Raw genomic sequence first — 14895 nt, 5'->3', positions numbered from 1 at the left:
TGCTGCCTTGCATTAATTGGGTAGAACGTCAAACAGTGTGTGCACAGGTGAGTTACAAAGCTGATTTTAGCACGTGTGCTGAGTGGATGTGTACTGTGTTAGAGGCTGAATGCAGTGCCATATGTTACCTAATTGTGGGACTACCCTAATCTTCAGCTCAATATCTCAGTGTGTTTAAGGTTTTAGGACTCTGACCTTTGATCACACTCTGCAATTTGTGCTTCAGAAGCCCCAAATGACAATAATCTTAGTTTCCTTGCCAAAGGCTAAAGTTAGAACTGACACTTAATTAACAATAAGGAACAAAAGGTAAGTGCTTTGTCACCGGCGGGAATGGACCACATGTTTCAGGGCTATTGTTTAGGTGGTGGCTCAGCAGTCTCTGTAGCTGACTTCTGAAACCGCTGAGGGCTTTTCATGCTGAGCCCTGCATTCTGCAAACCAGCGGAGTTGGACACAGAGATGTGAGATGTTTGGAAGCCTGTATTGTTTTTTTTTCCATGTTTGTTATATTTGGGCTGTCATTTCATTTCAAGCAGTATTTGAATTGACCATTTTCCTCTCAATTACCGAACAGAGCTGTAGAAGCTATTCAAGCCAGCTGGCACAAAATGACACCCCAAGCCCTCTTATAAACTGAACCTCCAGTTGTTTTGTTCTGTTCTGATTCACAAGACATGTGCTGAAATGAACTGACTGTCACTGAGTGGTTACTGTTTTAAATATTCATGTCAGAGCCTGTATTAACTCTTCGGCAAGGTGGCAAAGAACGTTAAGCCCTAAAACTAGACATGTATCATTTTCATATAGGAAATATGCTGCAATTTTGATCAGTTCTGTAATGACTCATTGGGAGCTAGCACTGAAGTGCTGTTGAGATTTATTATCAAAATGCTGAGGTCAAATTACCAACTGGTGATACAATTCTTGCCAATAAAAAACAGAGCAATGGATATACACTATCTAAGGAGTTCTTAGTAAAATAACTACTATTATACTAAAAAAAACAATTGCAGGAAAATCTTCCAGAAAGTATGTTATGCTAGATAGAAAGAACTATCTGTTTTTGTATCTCATTGAACCCAGTGCATTTAAATTGAGATTTTCTCAGCTTATCTATTTTTAATTCACCAAACTATACTACAAAAAAATGTAAACTTCGGAGTCAATGTGAAATTCGTGTTAAATAAATGCTGGCTGTGGGCCCGTGCTAAACTCCCTGCACTGAATCAATGGAAACAAACTTGCCAGAAAGGGATCAGTGATCACGTCTTATCTCTCATCAATCCAGTGGGGTCAGGCCCAGTTCTGTCCGGTACTACACATATATCTCAATCAGCTATGAGAGGAGAGATTGTTTCAATTAAGATCTGCAGACGTCAACCTCTCTCAACAGACAGGGTCTCTAACTTCAACTGACTTTTTTGAAGGGACAAAAGTGAAACGTACTGAAACTCATTAAGTACACGTGATCACACCAAAAACACCACAAGTGAAGCAAAAGTGAACAGCGGCGAAATTGTTTGAGAACACTGACTTATCTACGCAAATTAGACCAGATATCAGAGGTTATAAAGTTTCGGAGGTGTTGAGTTTGCAAACTCGGGATGGGGGGGGTAGGGGCTTTAATAGAGATGTTTGCAATACACAAAGAAACAATTGTGCAGCCTGTGTCCTGGGTGTTGACTTCGTGCCAGCTACAGGGCTGCATCTTGAGGGGAAACTAATTTTGAATGACAGGGGACCAAAGATCAAAGCTGCCCTTACTCTGGAAACACACTAGTCATAGCTGTGAAAAGTAAAATCGTGTTAGTAAGAAACCCGTGGCACAGGGGCTGAGACACCTCACTGGCTTGAGACTCTCAACAGCACAGCCCGGAGACAGGGGCGCTGCTGTAGAAAACCTCAACTGAAAGAGCCAACGACAGCGACAAGACACCAGCCTAGCTGAGAATCCCTACAGTACGTCAAGGGAAAAACCTGGGAGCGGGGCTCTCAAAGGAGTCAAAACTTCAAGACGAAACAAAGTGATGCTTATATTTGTAACACGGGGCAGGATAGAGCATGGCATTATACATCCTGAAAGGACACTTTTCAGGCCGGCTCCCCATGTTCTGCTGCGTGTTTTATGAAGCCAAGGAAAACGATATGTTTGGCGAAAGAAACCACTCAGAGAGATGTACAGCAGCAGTTTCCACTTCATCCTGCAGCAAAACAAGGAAAAAAAAACAGTACAAAAACACAGCTTTACCCAAGAAACACAAATCTAGTAACTTATCCTTTAGACACACCATTGTGCAAAACTGTGTCATTTCTTTTCCACGTACCTGTGTGTAAACCACTGTGGTACGTTGCAGCGAACAGGTAGGCCGCCACGGACCTCATTTCATGGGCAGCTTTCTTTACAAGACACGGACAAGGAGACCTTTGAAAGTAAACAGCGAAAAATGCACTTCGTAGAAGGGTTATTCTAGGATCGCATTGTTATTTTTCTAACAGATTTCACCATTGTTTATTCAATACATCAAACGGACGGCAGTAGGTTGATTTAGAAATAACCGCTTATTGCTATTGCAACCCCTGACACAGCTCTCTCGCACGGTAACTCCCACTGTTGTGCGCTCCCACCGTGATGTGAATTCCGGCTAGCGGGAATGTCAGTCCCATCGTTTTCAAAGCCCACCTGATTTGACCGTACATGTATTGAAGCCGTAGAGCAACACTTTTTTTTTTTTTTTAAGTGTTGCTGGACTTTTCTGCAAAGAGAAAAGGCGTTTGTGCCTTAGCCTTCTGATGACAGGTCCTGAGCTTTTTGAGGTGTGGAGAAAGTGTGAATTCAGCAGTCCCTCAGCAGAAAGTTAAGGTTATCGCTGCACTTGGGGTTTGGGTTAGATTGAGTGTGAGATTAAAGTTGGGGGGCTCAGATGAGGCAGCTGCTGGCGCATAGTACAGTATTTGCTGTTCCACCGAGAACGTGGACAGTTACTCTAATATGCTGGTGTGTTAATGCTTTCTCTCCTAGCAGAACAGGCAGGCAGAAAAATCCTCTACTTTACTGTTCTCACTGAAGTATAATAATGAGATAGCCTGTCTGCTACATGCTCTTGTTATTGTTGCGGCCTTGTAAGGATTTCTTTAAATATTTACTCAGTTATATTTGTGGTGTAAGAACCAGCTTTTAGATCTTTTATTTTCATAAAATCACTTTGATGTTTTAAATCTTCCGCCGTCGCCTTCCAAACAGTCTGCAAAATCAATTTGTTTTGCCTCCTTCCTTTCAAACGCGTCTTCAGAAAACATTGAATTATTATGGCCAGAAAATGTGCTTGGCAACAGCTAGCTCTCACTGCTATCGTGCTATAATTTTGCTGGTCTACAGAGATCTGCATGAAGTACTGACATACAGAAGACATGATGGATGGATTAATGCCCTCATTCATTTATTCCTTTTTTTAATTATATAACGTTAGCATGCCCAAAGGGGTTCGGCAGCCAGTTGACTTTGGACCCCTAGAGGTTACTAAGGAGTTTTTGGTTCCTCTCCTCCGTTGTCTTCTGGTCTTTTCTGTTCTGTATTCACAACATGTATGGTCACTTGCTTTGTTATGCGTCTTGGGGCAACCTATATAAAAATAAATTAAATTGAATTGAGTGATCAGTAACCCCCTCAAGCTGACATAGGGCGAAGTAATGAGGAAACGTTCAATGGCACTACTGTTAAGATGGAAAGAATACAGAAAAGTCTGAGACACCCACTGTCACCCCATTCCCCTCGAGCGATTCTCATAGCAAAACATCTGTTTACTTAAGCATAGCGGTTTGCATAATATTTTCATTCATAAGATGTACCTAAATCACGAAAAGAACACTTTGGGATTTTCAGGTCCATGTTGCTTGTACTATTGAGGGTGTGCTACAGCACAAGTGTACCGCTCCTTACTGATCAAAGCGATCATAAATTCACTTTATAAACAGTGTATTAATATTACTAGTTCAATCACAGAGACAACACAATAAGAGTAATGGTGACCGGTCCACCACAACTAGGGCAGTAAAATTTGACATAATCATTCCATTAATTGAGCAACTCCAACCAATATGTCCTTGCTTTGAAGAAGCCCATGAAGTGATTGATGAGCAAGTGGGCAGGATGAGGCACTACTGATTGTACTCAGCTTGTTGAATGGCCAATACAAACTGGGCAGGGCAAAAATAAACAGAGGGGCAGCCAATATTTTCCTGCCACCTACACAGAGTGTTTTGGACACAATCACAATTATAGATTGCCTCTGAAACGCGTTTGTTCTACGGCCAAGCCTGCCATACCTTTGACTGAGGAAAAAAAGAATTTGAATAATGATCGTAACTTAGTAACAATTCTAATTTTTCAAAACACGCGGTCACTGCAGGGCCCTCGTGCCTCCAGATTAGATGAAACAGCATTTCATGTCGTTAACATCGAGCATACTTTACCCATGTTTTCAAAGCAATCCTTTTCAATGAATAATGCTTACATCATTAAGCATAAACATGAGACAGAAAAAAAGGAGGTGGGCGCAAAACTACCCGTTTTCTAGATTTTCTCGTTTTGGGGCTTTTTTCGTTAAAGCTGTATGCCTGAGGTTTTAGGATTAACAGCTGTTGGTGCTGGTTTTTGTTTCAGCGTGGGATGTGCAAAAACTCTCAAAGGTTCACTGGTTTTCCCTCCAAAAATTTCATTGTTTTTAATTGTTTTTGAGGGTTAAAACAGGAATCTAGCTCTGGGACTACTTCATTCTTTTCTTCTTCTGAAAAGCTGTTAGGTTTTTCGTCTTGTCTGAACTGTTTCTAGGGAGTCACTGAGTGGTGAAACGTCTACAAAGAAATGGAGATCCGTGGTTTCCTCACCACAGCACCTCTTCTTCTGGAGCGTTCTGTTTCAACCATTTTGATTAAGATAAACTTAAAGAGATAATTATGTGCTGTAAACCATTTCAAAATAAAAAATGGTCTCCATGTAAAATGTTCAAAGTGGTTCCTGATGGGGTTTTGACAAAAACGTATTGTTTTACAGTATTTGATTTGCTCATGATTTTTTTTTAATCATTTTTATCTGGTTCAATCCACCTCATTAATTCTGTGATGTTTCTTCATTCCTGCAAAATTGTTTCAATAACTCTCAGATACCGGTTTCTAATTAGCTCCTTTGCCATAACAATAAAATTACTGTTACTATGGTACTTGGGTTCAAACCAAGAACAGCACAGAAAGTGTCAAACATGGTAAATGAATTAGAAATGAAGAATGGTGTCCTGGTTGTTGGCTAGAACCCCAGGGCTGTTTAAAGATTTCTGCAGCTAAAATAGCACTCAGAACATTCCATAAATTGTAGTGGATTTTCATGTGATCAGTACCAATATTAGTTTTATATACCGTATGTCATTTAGATACAAGTTCAACATTATTCCGTCCCGTGTACATTAGTGAGAATGCCCCCATGTTTTCTGAATTATGTAATGTAGTAGCAGACCTGACCTTTCAATATCTCAGTAGTAAGGAAGCCTTATGTAACTGACCGCATAATGTGTCAAATAGGCAGCTTCCAGAGTTTACAGGCAGTGATTAATGTGTAAGAACTGACAAGAAAGGGCAGTTCAGGCCAACAAACCTACAGAATCTTTGCCACTATCTCACACAGACATGCATCAGCTGCTGTTTAATGACTGGCCCAATGTCTCAGGTCCACACCTGTGAACCTGCTGAAGTGGGGGGTTTAACCCACTGTTCCCTAATAGTTTGGCATGGTAGTGCAGTGGAATGACTTTCTGTCTGTAAGATTTATCCAACTACTGGAGATGATGACACACAGAAATGGTGTCTCAGAGTCCACCTTGAGCAGTGGAGAGAGCTGTACTGCTGTCTCTCTCTCTCACACACACACAGGAATGGTGTCTCAGAGCCCACCTTGAGCAGTGGAGAGACCTGTACTGCTGTCTCTCTCTCTCACACACACAGGAATGGTGTCTCAGAGCCCACCTTGAGCAGTGGAGAGAGCTGTACTGCTGTCTCTCTCTCTCACACACACAGGAATGGTGTCTCAGAGCCCACCTTGAGCAGTGGAGAGAGCTGTACTGCTGTCTCTCTCTCTCACACACACAGGAATGGTGTCTCAGAGCCCAGCTGGAGCAGTGGAGAGAGCTGTACTGCTGTCTCTCTCTCTCACACACACAGGAATGGTGTCTCAGAGCTAGTGTCTGTGGGCTAACGTATAAGTCAACAGTGACTAATTAAAAACAAGAAGACCTTCATAGACCAAAAATCCACTCTCTGTACCCGGGGATGCACAAGAGTGTTCAGGTTTCATTGAGCAGAGCGGTAGTAAGAATTATTTCACTGTAAAGGTTTTCTGTAGTGCATTTCACACCATACAGCCTGTCCTGAGAGTGTGTCCTGTATTGAATCCACCAGTCACCTGCTTGTACACTATGAACATTACACCATTGTTTCTCTCCGGGCTTGTGAGGCTTTACTGCAGTGGCTTCAAACCCTTATGATTTCCCTTCCTATACAGAAAAGTCATTCCCATTGCTCTGCTTCTACTGTAGGTTTCATTCAACCATTGCCATTAAATCTAAAACTCTTTAGGTCTCTCTTTGACAGGACGTTTAAATCAAAGACCCTTAAGGTGTTCAGACGTTTAACACTGAAGTGGACACAACTCGGATTTTGTGAGGTACAATACTTTAGACATTATATTTCCAACTCATTTTTCGTTCATTTAATCTTTCTAATGACAGTTCCCGTAAAACAGATCAATTATATTTATGAAGGAACAAGTAAAAGGTTTATTCCATGCTGAAAAAAAAGAAGAAAGAAAACACAACGTTTCGGCCGTGGAGCCTTCTTCAGGTATCACGGCCAAAATGGTGTTTTCTTTCTTCTTTTTTTCAGCATGGAATAAACATATTACTTGTTCCTTTGCAGCCTACGCATGCTGACGCAGATACCCACCTGAACATTTATATTTATGTACATTAGAATAGTTGAATTAAGGGTTACGGCAAATGAGAACGACTGGGACTCATGAGTTTGGGGTCCCTATAGAAATATACCCATTCAGATTACGTCATATCTGTATATTTAAGAGAGCCAGTTGATTTGTTTAAATATATGTTTTAAGAATACCACGTGATCATCTATTAGGTGCAATCCGTGCAAAAGTGCAGGAGCAGCCGAAATGGACATTTCCATGGTGGTAAGTGGTGCCGGAAACCATCAGGACAGTGGAGGAGGTTCACCGAACCGGACACTTCTTCACAGAGTCAAGACTTCCTGGAAAATAATGAAGCCCTCTATATTAGCACTTTTCCTAGACTTTGGACTTTGGACTTCCTCTTCAAATTGTGTTTAATCCATGTTGTAGGTTAAGAGACAAAGAAATAGATGACTGTTGTCCCAACAGTGTATTTCTACAGCAGCGGTGGCTAACTTTGCCAGTTCCGAGTCCCTCACAGCAGTCTGGGGAGATACATACGCAGCCCACGTCACAAGTCTGGACAGTTGTAGCTAAAAACCCACTTACTCTGACTTTTTGTACATTTGTACAAAACGCAGAAGCCAATCCTTGCAGGCGGATGGGAATATAGATCCGAATAAATCATAATACCTAAATAAATCCTTCTTTTTGTTATTCTTCTGTTTCTGTGTTTCCCCTGACGGTAGGCGCATTTATTTGGTACTGCGTCCTCTACATAAAACTCAAACAGATGCCAAGACAATGTGGAAATGTAAGTACTCATGCGATCTGCAAGTTAAGGAGGACTGGCTGTTCGCTAATCTGGGACAAACGGAGAGAGTGTGAGTCCCACTGAGACCATCCTCACAGCTGTGGCTTACACTTTTTTATTAAGATCATTTCTTGGCAAGAACTTTAATTAACAAAACGTTCACACTACCAGCAATATTCAGCAGGAGGAGGAATTGCATGGCTCTTTCTGAAGGTGTCTTAGAGATGCCACTGATTAGTTATATTCACGATGAAGGAATTATGTGACCCAGGGCTAATTTAAATTCCTTCTCCACATACTTTTTTCATCAAAAGAGTCAAAGTAGTATGCCTTAATGGCTTCGCATGCCTGCTGTTCTACAATAAAATACAGCAAGAAATGTTCACTATCCTTGATTTATTCTTTAATTCGCCAGTAACAATGTCAAAGTAGCAAGGTCCTCTCCGCTTTAGTGCAGATTTAAGACACATACAAGTGTGAAGTGAATAGAAGTTTCCAGTGGGCTGAGGGAAGAGAAGGCGTTTTAATGGCGAAGTGACCGGCACAGCTCAGCTTGTTACTCACCTCCTGCTGGAGCAGCCCTCTTTCACAGCACCAGCTTTGTGCTGAAGTACTGCAGACACGAAAATAGAAAATAGAGGAGGTTAGAACATTCCCCAGTGGAGGTCATGTACATAATGCCATGAATGAAATCAAAGGACCTCATAAATACGCCCCAGAACTAATTCTTAAATAGGCCGATTGCACAACTCCGAGCAGGACCTGTATTTCTCCTCCGTTGTTTCCTGCGCAGGACGTGCACTGCGCCACGCCGTTTACTTACCGGTCTGTTTGTGCATTCTGTGTCCATTTCTTCTTGACATTTCCTTATAAACGAAACACGTTAATATTGGATTCTTGGTCCCGGCATGAGTGCGTCAGTAATGTTGCTTGAGGTTTAATTCTTATCGGTACAAATACTGAGAAAGATAGGCACAGATCAATAGAATCGACGTGACAAGACATGCACCTTCGAGACCTTAAAACATACAGTACTAAATGGCTTAATGTATTCATGTTCATTTTAACTATGATTTTTTACTTCTAATATGGGGCTAGACTGCAAGGTTTAATACGCCTTTAAAATGTTACAGCTTAATTAACCGTGCTGCCCTAATTAAAGAAACCTAACTAATGAGTACATGTAAATTTCGCCGCCTGACCTTAGTATACCCAGAAATCACACAGCTGCGTCTACTCCACCTCTGAGAGGCTCTTTATATTACTCTGTTCCTCTGTAGGCACATGTCTGAAATTGTCTTAATACATGTCGGACATTTCAACATCAGCTAGTGAACGTATACTTTCTTTTGAATCTAACAAAAGTCTATTATCAAAGTATGTCATCTCAAATCGACGATTTGGTTTTTTTTTGCCAATAACTTGTCTTTCAGTTTTTTTTTCGATGTTAAACATGACTGTCCTGTTTTGAAAATGATTTTCGGATCACTTATTTTAAGAAGGAGCTCTTGTAGCTCTGCTCAATACATATTTCTGTGATTAAGGGAAGTGAGTTACAGTAAATAATTCACAGTAGCTATTGTATCCGCAAGAATACCTTTATTAAAATGTCCCAGCTCCGATTTATGTGTCATCTAAGACAACCTGAACATCCGTTTACAAAACGCAAAGGGCTCATCGCTTTCTCAGTCAAAAAAAAACCGACACAGATTTGATGAGGAGCAAGAAGACTCATACTATGATGACTATTTTAAGCGGGACGCAAATCAAAGTATTTTGTGAAAACCTAAAGGCACGTATTCTGACAAATTCTATCTGATGTCCTGCAGTTTTTTTTGTTCTCTTGTAACAATACAGTGGTCTTTGTTCTTGCTCTTACATTTTTATAGCAATTGACAGTTGGCTGCAATTATTCATTGTTGTTGTTCATTCTAACCGCTACTATCGGTTACAGAGCCACAGTAAAAAAATGGTGCTCATGGCTGGTTAGTCTTAATAGGTACAGTAACTCCGACTCGGAGTCTCCCACGTTGACAACTTGTGGCATCAGATGGCGTGTTTTCTCGAGGCTTGTGGAAACGGTGTGCTGTAGCGCTGGATCTCGTTGGTTAGTAGCAGTAGACGTCAGCGTGTCTTATTGCCTAAGATTACCACTTGGCTTCTGGCGGTAAGAAGAAACTGTGACTGCCCGGGCAATACCGAGTCCGCAGGAGATGTGTTCTCTATTTCTCAAAGAGTTTTCTTTGACTTGACTCTTCAGATCGAGCATATCGCAGAGGGAGGCGTGAACAAGAAGAGACGGCCTCACCTTTACAAAGTGACTTGTTCCCACAACTCTTCATCAGTCATAAACATACTCATCTGCACAGCTGTTTGTTTCGTTTTCACAAAACACACTTGACGAAGAAGCAAAGCGGAATAAAAAGCAATCGCGATACAGCTACAGCAGCGCTATGGCACTAAACGTCGCTTTGCTCTCGCGTGTGGTTCTCTTGCTGGGATACTCGAACCTGGGAGTCGCGGATGCTGGAGTCACGCCGGGCTCCGTCCAGGACAGCAGCGTCTTCGCCGCTCCGGCAGAGCGCCCGTCTGACACGGCAGCGCTGGACAGCTCCGCTCAGGATATGGTCGCTCTTCACATGTTCAGACTGTACGAAAAGTACAACAGAGAAGTCACCCGTCCTCGGGACGGGAATACGGTGCGGAGCTTCAAGGCGAGCCCAGGTAAGCTGTTTCTTACGACCACTTCAGACCTTTAATGTCAGTGTATCCGGCAGAGCAGTTGCAGGCGGCTATAAACTGTATCAAAAAGAACGCGAAACACCCACAAACACACACCGCTTAGATAATACAACCGACTTTTACGTTTCTTTTTATTATAAATTGGTCGAAATCAGTGAAAGCACTTTTATGTTTGCAAAGTTAAAGGGTGTTTTTGTATTTGCTGTTGATTGTGCAAAGATCGTCATTTAAATCGATCATTTAAATAAAGGAAAATGTTAAATGTTCTTAATGTGTACTGGCAGACAGACAGACCGATATGACTGCGGTGCTGTTAAGGCAACTCAAAGAAAACACGGCGAATCTACATTATCACAAGAAGAGCATCGATATATTACCCAAGGGGTAATCAGTACATGAGCTACAACCTAAAGGTATCTAGTCAAATCTGATTTAATTTGCCCTGCGCCATCTGGAGGGAGTATTTGACATTGCAATGTAATATTTGAGGCTGTCGTTAGGATATTTTGAACTCCGACATCTTTCTCCTTCTCCCCCTGTCTGCAGATACCGCTTATTCAAACAGTACCACATTTCTTGCTTGCTGGCAATCCTTCATAAGTAATTTGATTCTACTAAAATAAGCTATGTGATTGGCTTGTGCACATAAGCATGCCCTGCTGAAGTGTAGTTTTGAACCATACCATAGGCAGTACGGTAGCAGTTCAGTACAGGGTCACATTGCAGTTGTGACAGGCTGAAGGGCCACAGTGACAGTAACAACGGTGACGGTCCTCTGACGCTCGTGACTGACCAGCTATCACTCCTGAATTGTGTCGCATCTCATCTCAACCATCTCAAGCACAGATTTCTATCCTGAAACTGCACACGTATTTCAGAAATAGGGTAGTAGAAAAACTAGAATCAACATTTGCAATATATATAAAAGCGCTCTAACAGGTATCTAACACATGCAATAATAAATGTTATTTACCAGTACTGTATTTACACAACAGTCTAAAAACTACAGTACATATAATCACTGGTGCCCTTATACTGTAGAAGCAATTAATGCAGTCAGACATTTAAGTTATTAGTAACTCACTTAAATCCCCAGGGGCTATTTAAATAAGTGTTTCCATATGGTTCAGATGGGATTGGATGTAAAGAGTATCTGTCCTCCATCATCCTCAGAAATACTTTATAAGGAACAATAACTCTGTTGTGTGAATCAAAGACGTTGGGTAAGAATATATTTGCATGATTTATCTGTGAATCCCTCTTTCCTTTCTGTATTTATTTATCAGCACTGACAGAGCAGAGGGTTCTGTACCACTTCAATCTCTCCTCTCTTCAGGAATCGGAAGTCGTACTCGCGACAACGTTTCACTTCTCCTTCGACAAGCGCCCACGGCAGAGGTCCTGGGCCTGCAAGCGTGTCAAGGCTTCCTCCTGCCGCCTCCAGCAGCTCCACCCGCTTCCTCCCGTGAACATCGTCTTCAGAAGCGCCCCTTCGGACGGAGCCCCGGGGGCGCCGCTGGGGAGCTTCGCTTTCTATCCGAGCAGGCGGGGAGCCTGGCAGCTGAAGGATATCACGCCGCTGATCAAGGACGCCACGGAAACGGGCGAGCTCGTCATAACCGCCGAGTTTGATTTCGGGCAGAAATCCCAGAAGTCCCAGGACCGCGTTTCGCCTTCCGACCTCCCGTACATGCTGGTGTACGCCAACGACTTGGCGATATCTGAGCCCAACAGCGTGGCCGTGAGCCTGCAGAGGTACGACCCGTCCTCTGCCGCCGAAGAGGCCACGCGGTCCCCCAACGCTTCTCCTGACGCCCGAGTCAAGAGGGAGGCGGACTTCCCGGACCCCATCCGAAACAACGAGCTCCCCGAGGTCGAGTACCACACCTTCCAGAAGCACGGGCTGTGGGAGAGCGCTTACCTGGCCCTGAAGCCCAAACCGCCGAAGAAGGACCGTCGGAGAAAAGCACAGGAGAACAGCGAGGGGTCGGCCAAGTCCCAGGTGCTCAGCTTTGATGAGAAAACCATGAAGAAAGCGCGGCGGAGACAGGGGAACGAGCCTCGGATCTGCTCCAGGAGGTACCTGAAGGTGGACTTTGCGGACATCGGCTGGAGTGAGTGGATCTTGTCCCCCAAATCATTTGATGCCTACTACTGTGCAGGAGCCTGCGAATTCCCAATGCCTAAGGTCAGGATGCCTTCTGCTACTAAAAAACATCTGTGTAAAGTCACACACACATCCAAAGTTGATATATAATCAATCTTTTAATGGTAAATGTCACACTCAAATAACACTGTTCAAGGTACCCTATCACAGATGACTATTTTCAAAGAATTATTCCCTACCTTATTCTGTTTTGTTCATGTTTTATTGTAAAGTTTATTTTACTTATTTTAGACTAAATTAGTTCAGAAAGGTATTTTTTTTTCTTTTCCCAGTGATCGCTAATTTCTGAAACGCATCTTATTGACATTTAGTAATAAATGTCGCTCGCATGCAGTAAAACACTAGTGGATTTATTTGAAAGCATAGGAGAGATGATTTTTTCAGCATAATCTGAATGACTACGTCTACTAAATGTACTCTTCAAGACAAAAAAATATTGAAGTGACAGTTATAATTCTGGAGGCTGTTATCCAAAACAATTTTTTTTTGCAGTTAATTTCTTCCATTTCTTCAAAAACATTCTGGGTCATACTGGTTTAATGTCCGGTAATGCTGGCGGGTTTGTCTTTGGGGTGAGCCCACCTGGTCATCTGTCTTTATTTCAGGAATGAAGAGTTAACAAAATGAAAGCAGTGGAGCACAGGCCAGTGAATATGTGCGATGGTTAAGATGCAGGATATGTGCTTCATAACTTCAGTGATTCTCTTTCTTTCAGGTCGTTCGCCCCTCCAATCACGCAACCATTCAAAGCATTGTGAAAGCAGTGGGAATTATTGCAGGAATCCCAGAGCCCTGCTGTGTGCCTGACAAAATGAACTCGCTCAGTGTCCTTTTCTTGGACGAGAACAAAAACGTGGTGTTAAAGATTTACCCCAACATGTCGGTGGAGACCTGTGCCTGCCGATAGAGACATCTGGGAAAGCTGAAGGTTGACTGATTAACCGAGAGACCAAGACATGGCCTTTTCTTCGTGCAGAATCCTTCAAGAAGGGCGACACTGGCAGCTCTTCGGATCCCTCATGTGTTGGACAGTGAAGGTTTCCTTCAAGGACTGGATAACTTTAGATTACACTCTGTGTAAAATACTGTTGAAATGTAATTGGTTCACATTCCACAACTATTTATGAAACAAAAGTGTCCTGTCTCTTTCTGTGCGTGCATATTGTTGTTATTCCTTTCTCCTTCTTCTATAGGTGTATGTGTGTGCATCATAAATGTAGAGCGTGTGTGTGTGTGTGCATGCGTTCACACATACACATCTATTTTACATAACAGAATAGGATTCTAACTGGAAATATAGCCTTATCAGAATTGTTATATAGCCTTAAGGTATCACCAGATACTGAAAATCCTTGATTCATTCTGAAGATTATCAGGAGAATAATCTTTTGGTGGCTGGAATCAATAAATTAATCAGTTTTATGATTTAGCTTTCTTCAAGAACTGAGTAGGAAAAATGCCCTTATGTTTTTTTCACTGCAACTGCTTTTAATCTGCACTGTAACATATCCCTGAATCTGTTTGGATTATGTTTGTAAATAGTAATTTGTTTTCGTGCTACTAAAAGTGTCCATCTTATCGAATAGTTATAAATATGCTGGTCGGAACTGACGTTTTTTTAAAAGAATACATTTTAGCTCATTTACTAAACTTTAATTTTTTCAGTTTCCACTGATATTTTTCTTGATTTATCACACAACATATTTTTTTATGAACAGTACGTTTTTTCTTCTTTGGTAGGTAATATCACTTTTTTATCCGTCATTTGTTTTGGAGAACATTATGCGTATCTGTTTTAAATTATGAAGCCAGTAGTCAACACAAGTACCGTAATAAAACATAAATAAGACAAATATTGTGTATCTCTTTTTTTACTTATATAATAGTCCATGGTGTTCAGAAGAATGGGGTAGGTAATGAAAGTTCAGGAGGAGAAATGACAACCAAATTACCCAGCATTCCTGTTGCTCTGACTCCATGATGCCACATCCCAGAATGCTATAAAAACCACAGGGTCCTGACATCCTTGTCCTGTGGTCTGGTGGTTGGCTCTCGGCTGAGCAGGCTAAGCCAAAATTCTTTATGAATGCCTTTTCTGATAAACATTCCTAATACATATTCAGAATAGTGGTCATTATTCCATGTGAATTCCAGTTAAACGAGTCGACTCTTCTCGGTTTTTATTCCTATTGTAGGAGGCTCTTGGTGGCGAGGAAGACC

The 14895-nt window shown here is 41.9% G+C and overlaps 1 protein-coding gene and 1 long non-coding RNA gene across 3 annotated transcripts; one reads left to right on the top strand and one right to left on the bottom strand.

Moving 5' to 3' along the window:
* Window positions 1–1853: 1853 nt before the first annotated feature.
* On the bottom strand, window positions 1854–8425 carry LOC107077298 (uncharacterized). The gene is made up of 3 exons (XR_001478339.2): window positions 8331–8425; window positions 2328–2425; window positions 1854–2204 (listed from the first exon to the last, which is right to left on the bottom strand). It is a non-coding gene; the product is annotated as an uncharacterized lncRNA (long non-coding RNA).
* Window positions 8426–9638: 1213 nt separating this feature from the next.
* gdf10a (growth differentiation factor 10a) lies at window positions 9639–14522 on the top strand. Of its 2 annotated transcripts, none has more exons than XM_015346457.2 (3): window positions 9639–10490; window positions 11845–12696; window positions 13391–14522. In XM_015346457.2, exons 1-3 carry the CDS (start codon window positions 10290–10292, stop codon window positions 13580–13582), a joined length of 1245 nt encoding a protein of 414 aa, XP_015201943.2. In that variant the 5' UTR covers window positions 9639–10289; the 3' UTR covers window positions 13583–14522. The 2 variants fall into 2 exon arrangements, with proteins under 2 accessions (XP_015201943.2, XP_006630374.2); XM_006630311.3 differs by having other exon boundaries at window positions 9640–10490; window positions 11795–12696.
* The last annotated feature ends 373 nt before the right edge of the window (window positions 14523–14895 follow it).

Source organism: Lepisosteus oculatus, chromosome 4 (assembly GCF_040954835.1).
Source record: "Lepisosteus oculatus isolate fLepOcu1 chromosome 4, fLepOcu1.hap2, whole genome shotgun sequence".
In the NCBI taxonomy this organism is placed as follows: Eukaryota; Metazoa; Chordata; class Actinopteri; order Semionotiformes; family Lepisosteidae; genus Lepisosteus; species Lepisosteus oculatus.
Note: the sequence above shows the minus strand (reverse complement) of the source record. Positions and strands in the feature narration are given on the sequence as shown.